The 17,750-nt window shown below is 35.6% G+C and overlaps 1 protein-coding gene across 2 annotated transcripts; it reads right to left on the bottom strand.

Moving 5' to 3' along the window:
- Positions 1-5,973: 5,973 nt before the first annotated feature.
- Positions 5,974-17,561, bottom strand: LOC146508532 (cell adhesion molecule CEACAM5-like). 2 transcript variants are annotated; one of them, XM_085177154.1, is made up of 10 exons: positions 17,154-17,561; positions 16,536-16,859; positions 15,756-16,034; positions 14,732-14,998; positions 12,975-13,247; positions 12,564-12,821; positions 9,999-10,104; positions 9,511-9,536; positions 9,045-9,076; positions 5,974-8,496 (listed from the first exon to the last, which is right to left on the bottom strand). In XM_085177154.1, the coding sequence occupies exons 1-10, from the start codon at positions 17,197-17,199 to the stop codon at positions 8,269-8,271; spliced, it is 1,839 nt and encodes a 612-aa protein (XP_085033280.1). In that variant the 5' UTR covers positions 17,200-17,561; the 3' UTR covers positions 5,974-8,268. The 2 variants fall into 2 exon arrangements, with proteins under 2 accessions (XP_085033280.1, XP_085033281.1); XM_085177155.1 differs by lacking the exons at positions 5,974-8,496; positions 9,045-9,076; positions 9,511-9,536 and having other exon boundaries at positions 9,912-10,104; positions 17,154-17,558.
- Between the last annotated feature and the right edge of the window lie 189 nt (positions 17,562-17,750).

The following is a 17,750-nucleotide window of genomic DNA, read 5'->3' as shown; positions in this document are numbered from 1 at the left end:
ACAAAATTGATTATTTTTGGCACTAGACAAATGAAAAAATGTATCTAAAATCAGGGTTAATGGAATTGAAATTGAAAGAGTGTACGAAAATAAATTTCTTGGAGTGATAATTGATGATAAGCTGAGTTGGAAGTCTCATATAAACCATGTGAAAACAAAAATGTCAAAAACCATTGCTATTCTCTATAAAACAAAGCATGTCCTGAACAAAAAATCATTATACACACTCTATTGTACTCTGTTGCTTCCATATATGACTTACTGTCTGGAGATATGGGGTAATGCATATAAAACGAACACTCTTCCTATTTTCAAGTTGCAAAAAAGAGCTATAAGAATTATAAACCAATCAAACTATATAGAACCAACTAACATTTTGTTTATTAATCTGAATACCCTGAAATTTTATGATTTAGTTGAATATAAAATGGCACAGATAATGTATAAAGCACAAAATAGCTTGCTTTGCCCCAGTACTCAGAAGCTGTTCAAAGTCAGAGAGAGTCAATATGACTTAAGGGGAACAGATTTCTTTAAAAAAAACAAGATAAGGACAAATATAAAGCAGAGATGTGTTTCTGTTAGAGGAGTTAACCTGTGGAATAGTTATGACAGTGATTTAAAAAGGTGTAGTTCATTTTCCTTGTTTAAAAATATGTTTAAAAATAGAGTATTAGAAAAATATATATATCAAGAATGAAAAGAGCAAAAAAACAAAACAAAACAAAAACAAAAAACAAAAAAACCTCTTGATTCTTTTGCTTTGATGTAGTTACTTACTAAGGTGGAAAGTTTTTTGTTTTTTTGTTTTTTCTTGTTTGTTTGTTTGTTTTGTTTTTGCTTTGTTTGCCTTCTCTCACCCCAACCGGTCGCAGCAGATGGCCGCCCCTCCCTGAGCCTGGTTCTGCCGGAGGTTTCTTCCTGTTAAAAGGGAGTTTTTCCTTCCCACTGTCGCCAAAGTGCTTGCTCATAGGGGGTCATATGATTGTTGGGCTTTTCTCTGTATCTATGAAGTGCCTTGAGGCGACATTTGTTGTGATTTGGCGCTATATAAATGAAATTGAATTGAATTGAATTTTATTATTTGCTTCGAGCCCTGTGTACAGGAGCTGCATGCTAAAAGATCTTTTGTTAAAAGGGTTGGCGTAATAAGCAAATGCTTCAGCCAATACCTTTTGATTAGCTTTGTCTCATGTTTTCTTGCTTTGTGGTAAATCTTTGTTCTGTCTTCACTGAGATATTTGAATGCTAATCAATAAACATATCACAGTAGGATTATGCCTCTGTGTATTTAAGCCTTGTGTTTGCCTTTGTAAGTTGCTGGTCTGTCTGTGTTGTTTCGCTGAGTCTCCCTGTGGTTCCTCCGTATCACCCTAAGGGTTTTGACTTCATTTCCATGTGTTTAGGTTTTCCCAGTTTTAGTTTATTTCTTAGTTCCTGTCCTTGCCATCACCACTTAAATAAACTTACTTCTCATATCAACCTCTGTCTGCACTTGGGTCCTTACTTCACCTCCACACGCCTGCCATCGCAGCCGTGACAACATGTATACAACGTTACACTGCCAGTTAAACAAAAGAACCAAATGTTTGCTTAAATTCCTTATTGCTTATAATTAACATTTATGTTTCAAATAAAGCTAAATTATTGAAAAAAAAGAATAACTCATAACAATAATAATAATCATAATAATAATAGTGACATTCAGTCAGTCAGTTACTTTATGGTTTATTTTTTAAAGGGATAACAATTCTACATGCAACAAGCCACCCACCACAGTATTTATAACATTTCACTGTTATTCTGATGTTTCTCAAATTTACTTCCCTCTTTAAAATAATTCTACAGACTCTCTGAAGGTTTTGCTAGACTGCCTTGATGACATTAGATCGTGGTTTGCATTACATTTTTTGAATGTAAATGACCAAAAAACTGACCCTGGTCCTCTGGAAAAGTCCAGAACTCCCTTTGCAAAGAATCTGGGATTGTTCTTTGATAGCAGTTTTTCATTTGAGAAACAAATCAATTCTGTAGTAAAAGCCAGCTTCTTCCAGCTCAGGGCCCTTGCAAAAACTAAGAACAATTTGTCAGTTGCTGACTTCAAGAAAGTGATACATGCATTTATTTCATTCAGGCTTGACTACTGTAATGGTCTTTATTTTGGTATCAGCCATGCTCTGCTCTCTCATCTTCTGCTAGTTCAAAATGCTGCAGCCTGACTCTTGACAGGCACTCGTAAACATGACCATATTTCCCCAGCTCATTTAAACTGGCTTCCAGTGCGTTGTAGAATTGATTTTAAGATTTCATTGCTTGTTTTTAAATCTCTAAATGGATTAGCTCCATCATACGTCTGATCTGTTAACTAAAAATACTCCAAATAGAGCTATCAGGTCAGCTGATAAGTTGTTTCTAGTTGTCCCTAGATGCAGGCTAAAAAACAGAGGTTAGTGGTTGTAAAATAGTCTGAAGTCACACAGTCTGTGCTCCAGAGTGAAGGTCTGTTGGCCAACAACAGGATAATGTGACATGCTTAAAAAAGTTGATGCAGTTTTACTGAATAACTTTAAATGATGATGAAAATTATGAAAACTTTAACAGATGATGAAAGTCAGTGGTCATTTAGCCATTAATTAAAGCTTCATGAGGTGTACAGAAGATGAATGTTCAAAGGTCAGCCTGACCCCTAACCTGACACTCCCTATCATAAATGAATGATCTACAAGCCTAGTGCAGGCCTCAGTTTTTCCCTAAAAACCTGGAACACATCTCCCTCCTGTGGTGAAAATGTGTTTGTACAAACACTCTCGAAGAAAATGTGAATTGAAATTTTACAAATCACCTAAACTCACATGATACATTAATTTCTCTATTTCAAATTATGATGTTCAATTATTTCAAGTGAACTATTAAATATATAAATTCCCCTCCCGCCTCTGTGGGTGGCCTTTTAGCCTTCAAGCTCAGGTCCAGAGGCCTGGGAGCTTGAGGGTCCTGCTCAGTATCTTTGCTGTTCCTAGGATTGCGCTCTTCTAGACAGAGATCTCGAATGTTGTTCCTGGGATCTGCTGGAGCCACTCGCCTAATTTGGGGATCACTGCACCGAGTGGTCCGATTACCACTGGGACCACTGTTACCTTCACCCTCCGCATCTTCTCAAGCTCTTCTCTGAGCTCTTGGTACTTCTTCAGCTTCTCGTATTCTTTCTTCCTGATGTTATCGTCGTCATTCGGTATCACTACATCTATCAGTTCCTCGGCTTACAATGACAATGACATAGTAGGGCTGGTTCTGCTAGAGTTTTTCCTTCCCACTGTCACCAAATGCTTGCTCAAAGGAGTCATGTGATTGTTGGGGTTATCTCTGTATTGTTGTAGGACCTTTACCTTATAATATAAAGGCAGCTGTTATTGTGTATTGGTGCAATATAAATAAAACTGAATTGAAATGACAACAACATTGATGCAGACAAAAAAATTAAGTTTCAAACTTTAGAATCCACAAGTATTTATTTTTTAAATAAACAGAGTATCCTCTGTTCCTTCAGTATTATAACTACTTATTATAACATTGCACTGCTAACCAGTACCATGAATTTGTCACCAAATCCAGTTATATCACTAGAGACTTTGTTCCATAAGCACAGTATGTTGATAATAAGAAAGTTAATATTCATTGGTTGTTGGAGGAGGAAGCCTCAGAATTTGCAGCAAATTCTGCAGATAGATGCAGCAGCCACAGCAAATGCGACACTTGCTGCCACGGTTCTCTGTGTTATAAAGTGTCTGTGGGAAACACAAGAGATATGAGCACAGTGTTCATCTGTAGCATTATAACTCACTCTGTTTACTTTCACCACATGTGGAGGAAGCACCAGAGGACTTCACTGACAAAACACATTCACTCATTATTAAATTGGTTAAAAGTATGTGGCCAAAGTCATTCAGTTAATGTTACCTTCCATGAGTCCACTGATACTTCCTCATGTGCTGCTGCTGGATTGTCCATGCTCATCACCCTTCAGTTCTTGTTCCTGTTAGTAAGTTATTTACAGTAGAACCCATATTTATTTAAACAAACATTTGTGGCATCTAATCTAATTTACTTGGACAAAGTCAAGTTGAGCACAATAAGCACCACAAATGCAGCACTGAATGTCGTCATATAGGAGAGTTTGAGGGGTCCCGACTTGGATTCTAATATTGTAACCTCTGTGATATAAACTGAGAAGTGCATTTAACATACAAAATGAAAATAATAGGCTATTTTATTAAAGCTTGTGTTGGCTTTACCATTTTGGCTGTACTGACACATTATCAGAACCTAATGACAATGATTTTACTTAAATTGTAAAACTAAGTCGTTAACTCTAATATGATTTTTAACCGTGCACAAACTTGTTACTTTACTTGATCACGCAAAAATATATGAAGTATGAAATTACAGGAAAAATATTAAGCAAATAAATACCCGCGGTTATTATAAAAATTAATAGAAACAGGGAAGTATCTATATTCTTTCTTTTGGCCAGGTTAATCATTCTTGCATGCAGTGTTGTTATTTGTGTTGCATTTTAATCCTCCTGTCAGCTTAGTTGTTATTAATTTTTATTTATCATGTATTTGTTTAATATGAGCTGAATGTGCTAAATATTTTCTCAATGAGCCTCCTGGTATCAGCACGTGATTCATGTGTTTATCAGTCATTAATGTTCTCATATAATGTTTTTCACATCTAAATCTAATAGTAAAACAGTGCACATTACAGTCACACCCACACTTCCTAACTCTTTTCTACCTAATATCCTTGATGATGAGATAGAACAAATGTGCATATTTCATTGAGTTAGTTACAGTTCGTTTTGAGGTGATGCTGTGCTCATTGTTATTCCATGAATGTATGTATTTGTAAACATCATTATAAATACAGGTTGAAACAGCACTTTTGAAAGTGCACAGCTGCTATTCACATTCCTCAAAACACCAGATGGCACTGTCACACATGGGTCTTTTTTATTACTTGTGGTTCCCTCTAGTTTTAAATAAGGTCTTCATAAAAAGTAGTGACCAGAAAATGACCTGAATTGCTGACTATAAAGAGTTATCAGTAAACCTGACACTGGTGTTGATACGGTAATGAAGCTCACATTATATTTCCTCTTTTTGCAAATCTTGCTCAATGAGTATTTCTTTTTACTTCTCTAATCCTCACTGTGTGTCTGTATGTGTGAGGCATTATTTCTCTAAATGACTGTGAATTTTAAGCCTAATTACATAAACAATAAACTACAAAGCTAATTAAAATATTAACCTTAGCATTTATTTCTATGTTTTATTGTTGTCATTATTATTTTGGGTGTTTTATTATTTTATTTCTCTGTTACTAGTAGAGAAGTCTTCCCAGCTGTCAGACACTAAGAGAAGTTATTAAATATTGTGTTCAAATAGGTAGCACTTTTCAGAAGAAACAAAGAGCAAACAGTAAAATACTCAGTAATCTGTCAGTTTGTGGTATAATTCTATTTTCAAATTTAAGTAAAAGCATATGTGTCGATGTGTAATATGTAACAGACGTCATTTGTTCATTAACAGGTACTTTTACTGCACTGTTATTTGATTTTATTGCTGTGATGACATTAGGTTGCCACGGCAACGTATTTTATGTACAATGACCTTTGAATTTATTGCTGCAGTTAAAATGCAGTTGCAGTTAAGAGTTTCATTCCTGGAACTAAATTTATTTTTGTATAATTAGGCTACAACTACTTCCTCCTGCAGTTACACTTCTAATAGTTTCTCCAACACCAAAGAACCTTGCAACAGTATAGTTGCAATAATAAATGGGCCTTCATTTGCAGCCCTCTTTGGGTCTTGCGGATAAGAAGATATTTATGTTCCTGTTCTGAACTTCTTTATTTTTTTCAGTTACAGTTCCTTTCTTGTGAAATTTTCAACAATAGATATCCATCAACTACTGTGTCATTTCATCTCTGGAAAAACAAAAACAAACAAGGAGACACATGAGACTTATGCATGAATTTTAAGACAGAAGCAAAAGTGTCACTAAAGCAGAACATGCTCTGTAAACTCAGTAGTTGAAAACGTATTTTATTCATTTGAAGAAGTATATTATTACAAATACATTAAAAAATAACATTCAGCTATCATCATTGCACTCCTGAGTGAACAGGTGCAAACTGGTTACACATTTATTTAACTTTCATTTCGGCATGTGGCAGAAAAAATGACATCACCTTTCAATGGACATAAAACACCCACAGGGACAATGCAAATGTAGCTTGATCTTCAGTAATGGGTAACTAATGGGGGGAGGGCTGACTGAGATAACCTCTAGACAAACACTGAAGATGGGAGGGAGTCTTCTCTCATGGTTTCATGTGCTCTAAACTAACGTTATTGTTTTACACAGAAGACCAACAATGACCCAAGTACAGATTGCACACCCAGTCAGAATTGATACATTTGATTTGAACTAAAGTGAATTGAATAGAAAGGGTGAATGGCAAGTGTTGTTGGTCCACAGTTAAACAATGAATGGCATTGATTCAGTGAGTTTAAAGCCAGAGTTAAGACAAACTACTCTTATTTGTTAATTGAAGCCTTGTTCTTTAAATAGACATAACTCCTCGTTACCAAATGCACACTAAGAAAAGGACAAGTGCCATCTCTGTCACGCATTTATTGCTTGAATGATTTCAAACACAATCCTTAGCAACACCTGCTAGGATCCAGTGCCTACTTGCAAATGAATTAGTTTGATACATGAAGCACACTACTAAGACTACTAAAAAATATTATATATTTCCACAGCAGCCACAGCACAAAGTAAAAGATGTTTTGTTATATGATGTCTTCATTTTATTTACAATACCCTTAAACTGAAGTCATACAGTTATTGACTGTCAACAGTTTTCAGTTCACTCAGCATTAAAAAAAAAGAAAAGAAAGAACTTTAAATCTGTAGTAAAACTCTCTGATCATATTTTACTCTCAAGTGGGATATTCTGATTTATTAAAAAGACACCTTAAAATGTGTGCAATTCTAATGCATCTAATGCCTTTACTGAAACATCGCACACTACAGTATCATTAAGCGCTGTTTATGTTTGCACTATTGAGATATAGATATTGACAGAGGAGGCAAATGCCTTGCTATCTTAGCCTGCAAACATGCATGAATGACTAGTGGACAATTTTGTGTAGAAATTTTTTCTGGGTTTTTCAGAATTAACATGGCAGAAACATTTCAGACACAAATAGACACAGTCAGAAAAGAATAGAAAACAAGAACAAGTAAAAAAAACTATAAAATAAAAAAAATAAACCCTGCAATTCCCACATAGCACATTATACATTACTTAGCAAACATCTTAATAAAAACATGGTGACAATTATGAAGATGAAGTCATCTAGGCATGTTGAAGGGATTTAAATGATAAAGTAGCTCCCTGTTATTATACATATCAATAACTATACTCATCACACAGGTTCACCTGTCCCAGGAAAACATCTACAGTTCCCTCATGTTTATGTAAACCCTGACAAAGATAAAGTGTGCCTATATAAAGCATTTATTGTTATTTATCAGGGTAAGTTAAAAAAAAGATGTAGTATTATTCTGAAATATGATCCACATTATTGTCTAGTGTGCAATGGATGGTTTTCCCAAACCTGCCCAATAGCACCAGAAAATGTTTGAAAGTCTGGAGTCATTCAAATGATTTTAAACAGAGACATTATTAGTTATTGTCACTGCTGACCTTTCGTTTGCAGGGATGATAAAGCAGATTTCATTTAAATCTTTAAATTGCTGCACCTTTACAGTTCACTAAGATAATGAAGTAATGAATTGTCACACTGATCATCAAGTAGCATCCAGGAGTGTTGCTTTTAAAAAATTACTACTTCACTATTGGCCACAAATAAGAATCTTGTATGAAATCACATGATAATATATTATGACAAAAGTGACAGATAAATATCTGAATCAAATAAAAAGAATATCACTGCTCAGATAACTGCACTTCAAAGAAAATGCTGAATATAAGAACAGGAACACTATGATATGCCGTTTACTCAAAGTAATAAGGAAACATTGTTCCCATGGCAATAAATTTCAGAGCTGGTTGATTATTGACTACTTTTTAAAGTGCTTTGACTCTGGAGTTCAAGTCCAAGCTAGCCCACAATCAATGGAGTGAGATTGACTGCTTCTGGCCGGCTTGGATATGAATCACATCCAGTACACTCAGCGTACGCGAACCTGAGCATAGGTTTCTGCAGCATTAGGATCAGGCTGAGGGGCGGGCCTCGTCACACGGTGCATGTGAGCGTCATATGTAGGAAGGGAGGATGCTGTAGGAGCCCTGCTGTTCGCTTGAACCTGAGCATAATTTGAGGATTCACTCTGTACCCCCATCTGAACTTTCCCATCATTTCTCTTTGGGAAAAACCTAACATCTGCATAGTTCAACTCCTACAGAGGAAACAGAGAGTAGAATAAGATTACAACTGTGAAATACAGGGAGTCTTATTGTATTTGTTTTAGACTCTTTAAGATCCAACTTTCATTCAGTTACATTGCAATAAATTAAATATTAAACACATATTTGGCTAATTTTATGAAAAACACAACCATGAGCCCGACAGTTGTATCCAGCTGTTAAGTTGGGTTTAACTCAAAGTCTGACATGGTTCAAAGTCTGATGCTGAGCATAAGGTACACAAGTGTTAGCTGTATGTTAGAAGGCATACTCTATTTATCGGTCCATAGAAACTATATATGGACTAAGCTATAGTCCATAAGTGTGTCTCAAAACTCCAAGATTATGAATCTGTGATAATTTTTCTAGCAAAATTTATAAACATAAGAAAATAGTTGATTTGAGGAATATTGGTTTTAATTCATCTGATGTTTCTGTAAATGATTTAAGTAATGGGTTTAGGGATGAAACATTGTTTCCTTAAACATATACTCAGGTATATGCATACTCATGTGAATTTGAAGGAATTAGCAACCTTTACCTGATTTGAGGAAGCTGCAGTTCCCTGGCCTCCTTTAACACAACAACAACAAATAATAATAACAGGAGTTAAATGTAGGGAGAAGCAATAATTCCTTTACATGTACTCAGCAGGGGTAATATAAACTAAAAGAAACTGAGAATAACACAGCATGTAAATTAATTAAGTTTCACCATAAACTGATTCCAATGTATTTATACCAGTACAGTTTTAGTACAGGCTGCATTTACTGATTCATATACCATTTTATTATTATTGTCATTTTTTTTTCTTGTAATACATTAATGCTACCACTCAAACACACACAGAAAGAGCTGGGGATTAAATGACCAACCTTCTGATTAGCAGATGCCAGCTAGCTGCCAATACTACAAAATAATCTTGATCCAGACACACACACACACACACACACACACACACACACACACACACGCACGCACACACACACACACACACACACACTAACCTGTTGTAGATTTCTTCAGAGGTCCTCTGTTGAGAGAGATAAAGACTTATGATTATACTACACATATAAAAATTTGCCAAATAACAATAATATAGTATTAAGACATATTAAGTATTATTATAATCAATATATCAATAATCACTATATTATCAACATTACTAGAAATTGAGATGCTGTTTCACTCTTTTTATACTTTTGGTCCCTGTTCAAAAGGTGTAAATATTACAAATAATAATCAGTAAGTCCAAACTATTTTTTATTTCAAGTTTTTGAAGTGTTTTACTTAACTGACATTTTTATGACAAATACTGATAACACATATAATCAATTTTAAAAAAATTTCAAATACAATTTTCCGGTGTCCCCATGAGAAGTAACAATAAAGACTCGTCAAACTAAAGCTGTATTAATCATTAAAACTACACAGACAATGGACATTCAGAAAATTGTGCACTTTTTAGAAAAATGTCCACCTGTTTCCAACTTACTTTTTCTTATAAAAGAAGTATCCGCCACCAACAGCTGCAGCAACAAGGACTAAACATGCAATTACTATTCCAGCGATGGCACCAGCAGATAATCCTGATGATTTTTCTGGGAATGTACAAAAAGCAATAAATATTGTTGCTTTTTTAAAAAAAAAAAAAAAAAAAAAAAAAAAAATAGGAATGACTCCATCATCTCACAGTCACTTAATAGTTTCCTTTGAATTTGTAACTGGTCAAGTTTCCGTGTCAATTTATTACACAGAAGAGCTGCTGAACTCCTTGCGTGGAGAACATTTTGTATATGGTCAAACAACCAGAGGAGTCTGCTCAGCAACAGGTTGCTTCTCCTAAAGTCTAGGACAAACAGACTTAAAAACTTCTCTGTCCAACATGCCATCAAACTGTTTAACTCCTCACTAGAAAGGAGAGGGAGGGGAAACAGGAGGACAAAGGAGGGTGTGGACAACTAAGCTGTCATATTCTCTTATTCCCCTTTACAGTTTTTCTCAGTTGCTTTGGTGCATTTCTCACAACAGAATTAAACTTTGCACAATAGTTAGTTCAACCTCCACAACATGTAGTCGTTTTGGCATAACCTTGTGGCGGTTTCATGTTCATTTCGTCCAATGGCAAATGCCTTTGGACATGAAGCAGTTGAGTAAGTACAAATATCTAAAGAATGGTCACTTTTGACTTGCTATTCATCACTATCTCCTTGCTTTTATCATGAATGTCACAATTATTTATACTTGTACCGGCTGAATAGTCATTGTCCTTACAACTAATAGTCTTCATTTCATTGCTTGTGTCAGTGCACTCAAAATTGTTGAACATCTTATCAAACAATTTGTACACCCATTTTGAAAACCCTATTTTTAAGGAGTTTCCATGAAAATCTCCATAAATTACTTTTCTCAGGTGAACCTTGGTGAACCAATCGGAGAATGTATGTAGTGGTTTGGGATAATGTTAGCTTCCATCACTCTGCTGTAGTCAGGCAGTGGTTTGCAGCACACGACAGGATGCTTATGGAGTTTCTTCCTCCTTACACTCCATTCCTAAATCCAATTGAGGAGTTTTTCTCTTCCTGGAGGTGGAAGGTATATGACAGGCATCCACATACCCAAATGACCCTGCTAGCAGCTATGGATGCAGCTTGTGATGACATCACAGCAGAGTCCTGCAGAGGGTGGATTCAACACTCCAGAAGATACTTTCCCCGATGCATCGATAGAGCTGACATTCGCTGTGATGTTGATGTAAATATGTGGGCAGACAGACGGGAGCGTCTAGATATCAATGATTGATAGGCAGCAGTGTCTGTTTTTCAGTTTGTTTGTTTTTGTTTCATAACTATTGCAGTAAGGTTTACTGTCTAAGTGAGTTTATGTTTGCTGTAAAATGTTTGATTTACTGTATTTCCCCAGTTGCACAATGCTGTGAACAGTTTCAATTGAATATTATCAAGAGTGCATATGAAGTGTCTTGATTTTCCTTTACAATTTATGGTTTTCAACATGCCATGCATGCTGTCCAGACTTGACATGTCATTGGGAAGCACCTACAAAGAAATCCGTCACAATGAGAACATGTTCAAACCATTTGATTTTGTGACCAAAGGTGCTGGTGTTATGACTTGTAATTGTGACAGCCCTGACACTTTGATTGATATAAGTACTTGCTTTTGATGAATATATTATCTGTTTTGATTAAGGGACTTTCTTTTGAAGCATTGACTACTTATTTTGAACAACTGACTTTTCTTTTTGATGAAGTGACTCACTTTTGCAAGTTATCCACCATGTTTTGCAGTTTGCACTAATTGTTTTGAGAAGAGCCTTAGTAGTGGTGCAAAGTTTAATTCTGTTGTGAGAAATGCACCAAAGCAACTGAGAAAAACTGTATTTATCTAATTATGTAATTATGTACAAATTTCTGTCGGTGTTCTGCTACTGAAAACTGGAAATTGGAAGCTACCTAAGAGAATAATAAAGTTCTATCTATCTATCTAGTTCTATCTATCTATCTGTCTATCTATCTAGATAGATAGATAGATAGATAGATAGATAGATAGATAGATAGATAGATAGATAGATAGATAGATAGATAGATAGATAGATAGATAGATAGATAGATAGATAGATAGATAGATAGATAGATAGATAGATAGATAGATAGATAGCAAACAACTATCTTTAAATGGAGTTCTGTACTTAAAAACACTGTTGTCTCATGAGCTTGAAATGAATCTTAACCTTATTAGATGAAGTCAAAGGAGCTTGCAAAGAAAAGCGTCTGGACTTCTTTAAGTTGCTTGAAGACGTTTCACCTCTCATCCGAGAAGCAACTTAAAGAAGTCCAGACGCTTTTCTTTGCAAGCTCCTTTGACTACAATGACCTGGATGACTGAGAACCTTCACAGACCTTATTAGATGAAAGATGAATTATTAATTCATCTTAATCTTGTTAGTATCAAAGATCTCTAAGAAAATGTTAGGAAGCCTATTAGTGGCATGACAGTTAAAGCTATCTAAAAAATCCAAGAGAATCAATACATGCAGATACCTATTACAGTCAGTCCATGCACCGCTGATGATGATGTTCTCTCAGTTATATTATTCCAGGCTTGACAGGTGTAGTTTCCATTGTCAGAAAGTTCAACCTCTTCTTTAATGTACTCAGCTGAATTGGTGAGTTTCTCTGTCCCATTTAAGAACCAGGTGAATCTGGCAGTTGGTGTGGATTCAGCAGAGCAGGTCAGTTTTAAGGTGCCTTTGATATTTATCTCATTTGGACCTTTGATTTGAACATTTTCTGGTCCATCTGAAAAACAGGTAAAAAATAATAAATGTGTTCATTACTTTTAAATTTCTGCATTACTAGACTACATGTCATATTAGTTGTACCATTCAAAGTTTTAAATTATTTTACTGTATGCATGAACAAGAAGTGTAGACTGACCAGGATGTTACTTACAATTAACAGTCATGATGTATTTATCTCCATCACTGCTGACAGGGTTGCTGATATTACAAAAATATTCTCCTTCATCTTTCCTCTTCACAGTGTCAAAGGTCAACACTCTGTTATTGTCAGAAAGGGTCATGTTGTCAGTCAGGGTCAGATCGGAGCCATCCTTCATCCAGTTTCTTGTAAAGACTGAGCCAGAAGCCTCACAGGTTAAGCTGACAGAGGTTCCCTCAACTGTCAGGTTTGTTGATGGTTTGACAGAAGAACCTGATATTTCCTCTGTTTGACAAAAAAATAATAATTAAGAACAAAAATAATACGATAACAAGAACAAAAGTAGATGATCAGTTGAATACCAAATTTATACACTAAAATCAGTGATGGTGAAATAAAAAAAAAATCTGAAAAATCAATTTTTTTTTGTTTAAAAACACCAAAGAAAACCACAGAGATGAGGAGAACTCTTGAGGTATGGTATGGTAATTCTCTGTAGAATAATGTGCAGGATAGGGATCAACACTAAATTAGAGTTATATTATCTAATACTAAAAATATTTATTATTGTTTGAAATTTTCATACAACTTCACCTTCAAGGTCAAGGCATCTAATATTCAATTTAAACTTGCCGGACACTTTTAATTTAACCCTTTTATTTTCTCCAATACCAATTTAATACTAAGTGATACCAGACACTTTTTTTACCCTATTTAAATATAACTGATGTTTTGTGAGTAGATGACGAGGACAACGACAGAGAGAGACAACTTTTTATTTATGTCTTTTTGTGGTGCCAAGGATGCTACTTCTATAAGAAGGTTTATGAAGATGTGGAGTTGGAGGCAGGGGTGATAAGATTATAACATGAATACAGTAAAGTCCACTCTCACCCCTGTGGGTGGTTTTATATTCTTCAAGCTTGGGTCCTCTATCAAAGGCCTGGTAGCTTGAGGCTCCTGTGTAGTATCGATGCTGTTCCTAGGTTTGTGATCTTCTGGATAGAGATCTTGGATTTTTTCCCTGCGATTGCCTTGACACACTCGCCCAGTTTAAGGGTCACTGCCCTGAGTCCTCCGATTACTACTGAGACAACTGTTGCCTTCCCCCTCCACACCTTCTCTAGCTCCTCTATTAGCCCTTAGTATTTCTCAAGCTTCACATGTTCCTTGGTATTGCTACATCTATCACTACGGCTGTCGTCCTCTACTTGTCCACCACTTGTCTGTCCAGTTGGTTAGGCATCACCTGTTCATCTGTATCTGAAGGTCCCACAGGATCTTTGCTTGGTTATTCTCAAATATCCTAAGGAAGGTATTCCAATTTGGCCTCAGGATTTTGAGATTATAGTCAGCACAGATGTTCCTGTATACTGGGCCGAACACTTGGTTATAACGTTTCATGTCTGCCCTGCCTGCTAGCATCTACCTTAAGTTTTTTTTCAACTTCACAAGATATTGAATTAAAATAAAAATCATCACAGTCAAAGTGCACGTGAAAAAGTGCATAATAACTTTTTCATTACATTTTCCTTGTGTTAAAGGGTGATTTGTTGTAAATCCTTTTCTCTATCAGCCCCATTTGTTTTCTGCGTGAGAAAATATGTCAAGAGCCTGTAGTATATGAGGAAACCATTGCATTTGAAAATTGTATTTCTGTATTGTTTATCTCCACAAATATTTTTATATGTGTGAAATCATTATCTGAATGTAGCTGTAGTCAAAAATATATGCATGAATCACACACTTTAACAATAAATCAAACCTACCCAGCACAGTGATGGCTGAAGGCTGAGATGTTTGAGATCTCAGAGTTTTGCTGTTAAAGGCCTGACAGCTGTAGTTTCCACTGTGACTCATCTGAACATCCATCAGTCTCAGCTCTGATCCAGTATCAGGCAGCTGATCTCCATTCAGAAACCAGTTAAACTGGGCAGGGGGTCTGGATCCAACCGAGCAGGTGAGGCTGATGTCTGACCCTACAGGAAAGTATCCTTGTGGTGGAGATAATATCAAATTGATATTTTCTGGGCCATCTAAATGTAGAGGGGACATAGAAAAGTTAAAGTTAACTGTATGAAAAATTTAAAGGTATACAGCAGGGATTTCAATGTTTTTTATATTGTGGGCCACATACAGTCTACTTTGCACTTAGGTGGGTCAAACCAGTGAAACTCCAATTTCAGCCAGTGTAGAGAAGTTTACTTACACAATTTATCAATGAGCTGTCGTAGTATAAGACAAAGAAGAGCTTTTTCAACAGTATGTCTAAGATTTTTCACATGATAAAGACATGAAGCGTAATACATTAAAGACGTGTGTCAGCTTGACTCTGGGTTTAAAATGTAAGAGGTAATGTGTAAAATTACAGAAATCTGTCATTTAATTACTTTGGTGTATTGTGAATGCCCTTGAAGGAGTTCTTTATCAAAATAAAAAGGTTTAAAACCTACAAAGAATAACAGTTAATAGTCCAAACTTTCTGTCCTCTTTCACCTTTTCCAAAACCATCCAATGGGCCGGACTGGAATCTTTGTCAGGCTGATTCTGGCCCACAGGCCTTTGTATGACAACCCTAGTATATACCATTCAGTTTGGCTTATTGTGAAACTGTGACATTATTAGCCAGATCATTCCACATTATATCACAATAAAAAAATCTACTTACTCTGTAATGTATGAAAACAAAACCATCTAAATGAAACTAACTGCACTGTGAATTAGGTGATTTAAACTGTAATTTAAATCACCTAATAATTAAAAAAAAACAAAAAAAAAATCCCACTAACTCACAGCTGATGGAGAGGTTTACTGGATCACTGGTACCAGTACTGACAGGATTGGACACACTACACCTGAATGGTCCCTGGTCAAAGCGGGTCACATTGATTATAGTCAGACTGGAGCCTCCATCAGTGAGCTGAACTCTGTCACTTGCTGTAACCTCAGAGCTGCCGTTCAACCAGAGGAAAGAGAGAGAGGATCCAGAGGCCGAGCAGGACAGAGAGACAGAACCATTGAACTCAACCAAGTCTGTGCTGCTGGAAGTTACCAACACATTGGAGACTTTCTCTGTGGAAAAAAAAAAAATAGTTGTATTTTTTTTTTTTTTTGCATCAACAATAGAAAATAAGCATTAAAATTACAAAAAGTCCAATTCCAGCTAAACCTCAAATAGAAACAATACAATAATTAAAACTTAAAAGAAATACTGTACAAACCAAAACCTTTAAATACTAGATTTCACATAACTGGCAATATCAACTCCTTTTAACTGACTATTCTGAACAGAATAAATGAGATTAATTGGGTTCTCAGTTTGTTCTTTATAGTATGGGGGTCAATACTACCTTATAAAATAAATAAACCATTCAGTTTCTTACAGCCACTTTTTAAAGTCTTTAATATCACAGTCTTAAGAAAAGAATTATTGCAAGAATGCATTACTGCAGTGAGTAGAGATGTAACATAAACGTACTAATCATTACAGGTATTTTTACATGTTCAATATAATGTAAACTTGTTTAAATATTGCAAAAACAGTTAAGCTGTTGAATTTCTACATCTGCTCACCGTATATCAACAGAGTAATAAAGCCATTCTGGAATTTTCCATCTTGTATAATGGTAACAGTGTAAGGTCCAGTGTCATCCAGAGTGAGACTCCTGAGCTCCAAAGACGCAGTAGATGGGAAGAAGGTGATCCTGCCTTCATACTCAGGTTCAATAATTTCTTCTGAGTTAATCATGGTTATTATTGTTGTAGAGAAATTAAAACTCCAGTTCACAGATTGAAACGGTTTCTCTGATGGAGACAGTGTTGTAGTGAACATCACAGTTTCTCCTACAGCTGCATTCAGACGATCATCAGGCAACACACCAGCTCCTTCAGTGAAACCTGCGGGAGAAGAATAGCAAAGTGCTGTTGTTACTCAAACATATAAAACACTTGTGGAATATATAGATTAAGAGTTATTTTCATTAAAGTCTAATGTCTGCTTTTCCAGATAATACTACACATAATTCTGGTCGAGTTTCAGGAATCGCTCAATAATCGCGTGGTTATTAAAACTGTTAACCAACTGTTGTTTTTGGTGACTTGCTATTCTAAGCCCTTGAACAACCGAAGGAAAATCTGACTTTTTGTAAAGAGACCACAAGTTATACTGAACATGTTAATTTTGAGACTTACTTGCAAATGCCACAGAAACAACAAGAAGCTGTAGTAACAAAGCCATTAATTCAATATCCGTGAAGTGTGTAGTTAGGAATGTTTTACTATCAAACTGACCAAAAATCTACTGGCTCAGTATGGTGAATGAAACTCTACAAGATGCAGTGCCAGTTTCATGCACTGCATCTTGAGAGTCCTAGATTTTTATTTTTTTTTTGTAATTTAATGCACCAGAAAACTTGCAGGATGCCTCCCTCATGTGGTGTGTTAGTGCAAGATGTAAAACTTGAAATGTTACTATGAAGATGTTGATGTCCAGTCACAGGATGTTTTTCCAATTATCCCACACAGTTTAATTGATCAATAGAAAACAAATCACTATGCAGTGATATATTCCTCACTGCATGCCACAGCCCTAGTTATTTGTTTATTTAATACTCAGAAAGATACTGAGAATGTTTTATAACCAACCAAAATGGCCTAAAACTATCAACAGAATGCAACCAATGTTGAAACAATTAATTTATGTTGCTTTCAAAACTAAAAGTCAAACTCTGAGCCAAAATCTTGATAGGTTTTTGTGAGTATTTAAAATTCTGAGTAAGACGATGAAGC

Source organism: Neolamprologus multifasciatus, chromosome 11 (assembly GCF_963576455.1).
Source record: "Neolamprologus multifasciatus chromosome 11, fNeoMul1.2, whole genome shotgun sequence".
In the NCBI taxonomy this organism is placed as follows: Eukaryota; Metazoa; Chordata; class Actinopteri; order Cichliformes; family Cichlidae; genus Neolamprologus; species Neolamprologus multifasciatus.
This window is presented reverse-complemented; position numbering and strand designations above follow the sequence as displayed.

What these genes read in the sequence shown, in the direction of transcription:
- LOC146508532 (XM_085177154.1), bottom strand. Translation starts at nt 17,199, where the DNA reads ATGGCTTTGTTACTACAGCTTCTTGTTGTTTCTGTGGCATTTGCAA. An exon ending in TGTTTCTGTGGCATTTGCAA is followed by an intron (nt 16,860 to 17,153) that starts GTAAGTCTCAAA and finishes CTTCTCCCGCAG; the next exon opens with GTTTCACTGAAGGAGCTGGT. An exon ending in TATTACTCTGTTGATATACG is followed by an intron (nt 16,035 to 16,535) that starts GTGAGCAGATGT and finishes TTTTTTCCACAG; the next exon opens with AGAAAGTCTCCAATGTGTTG.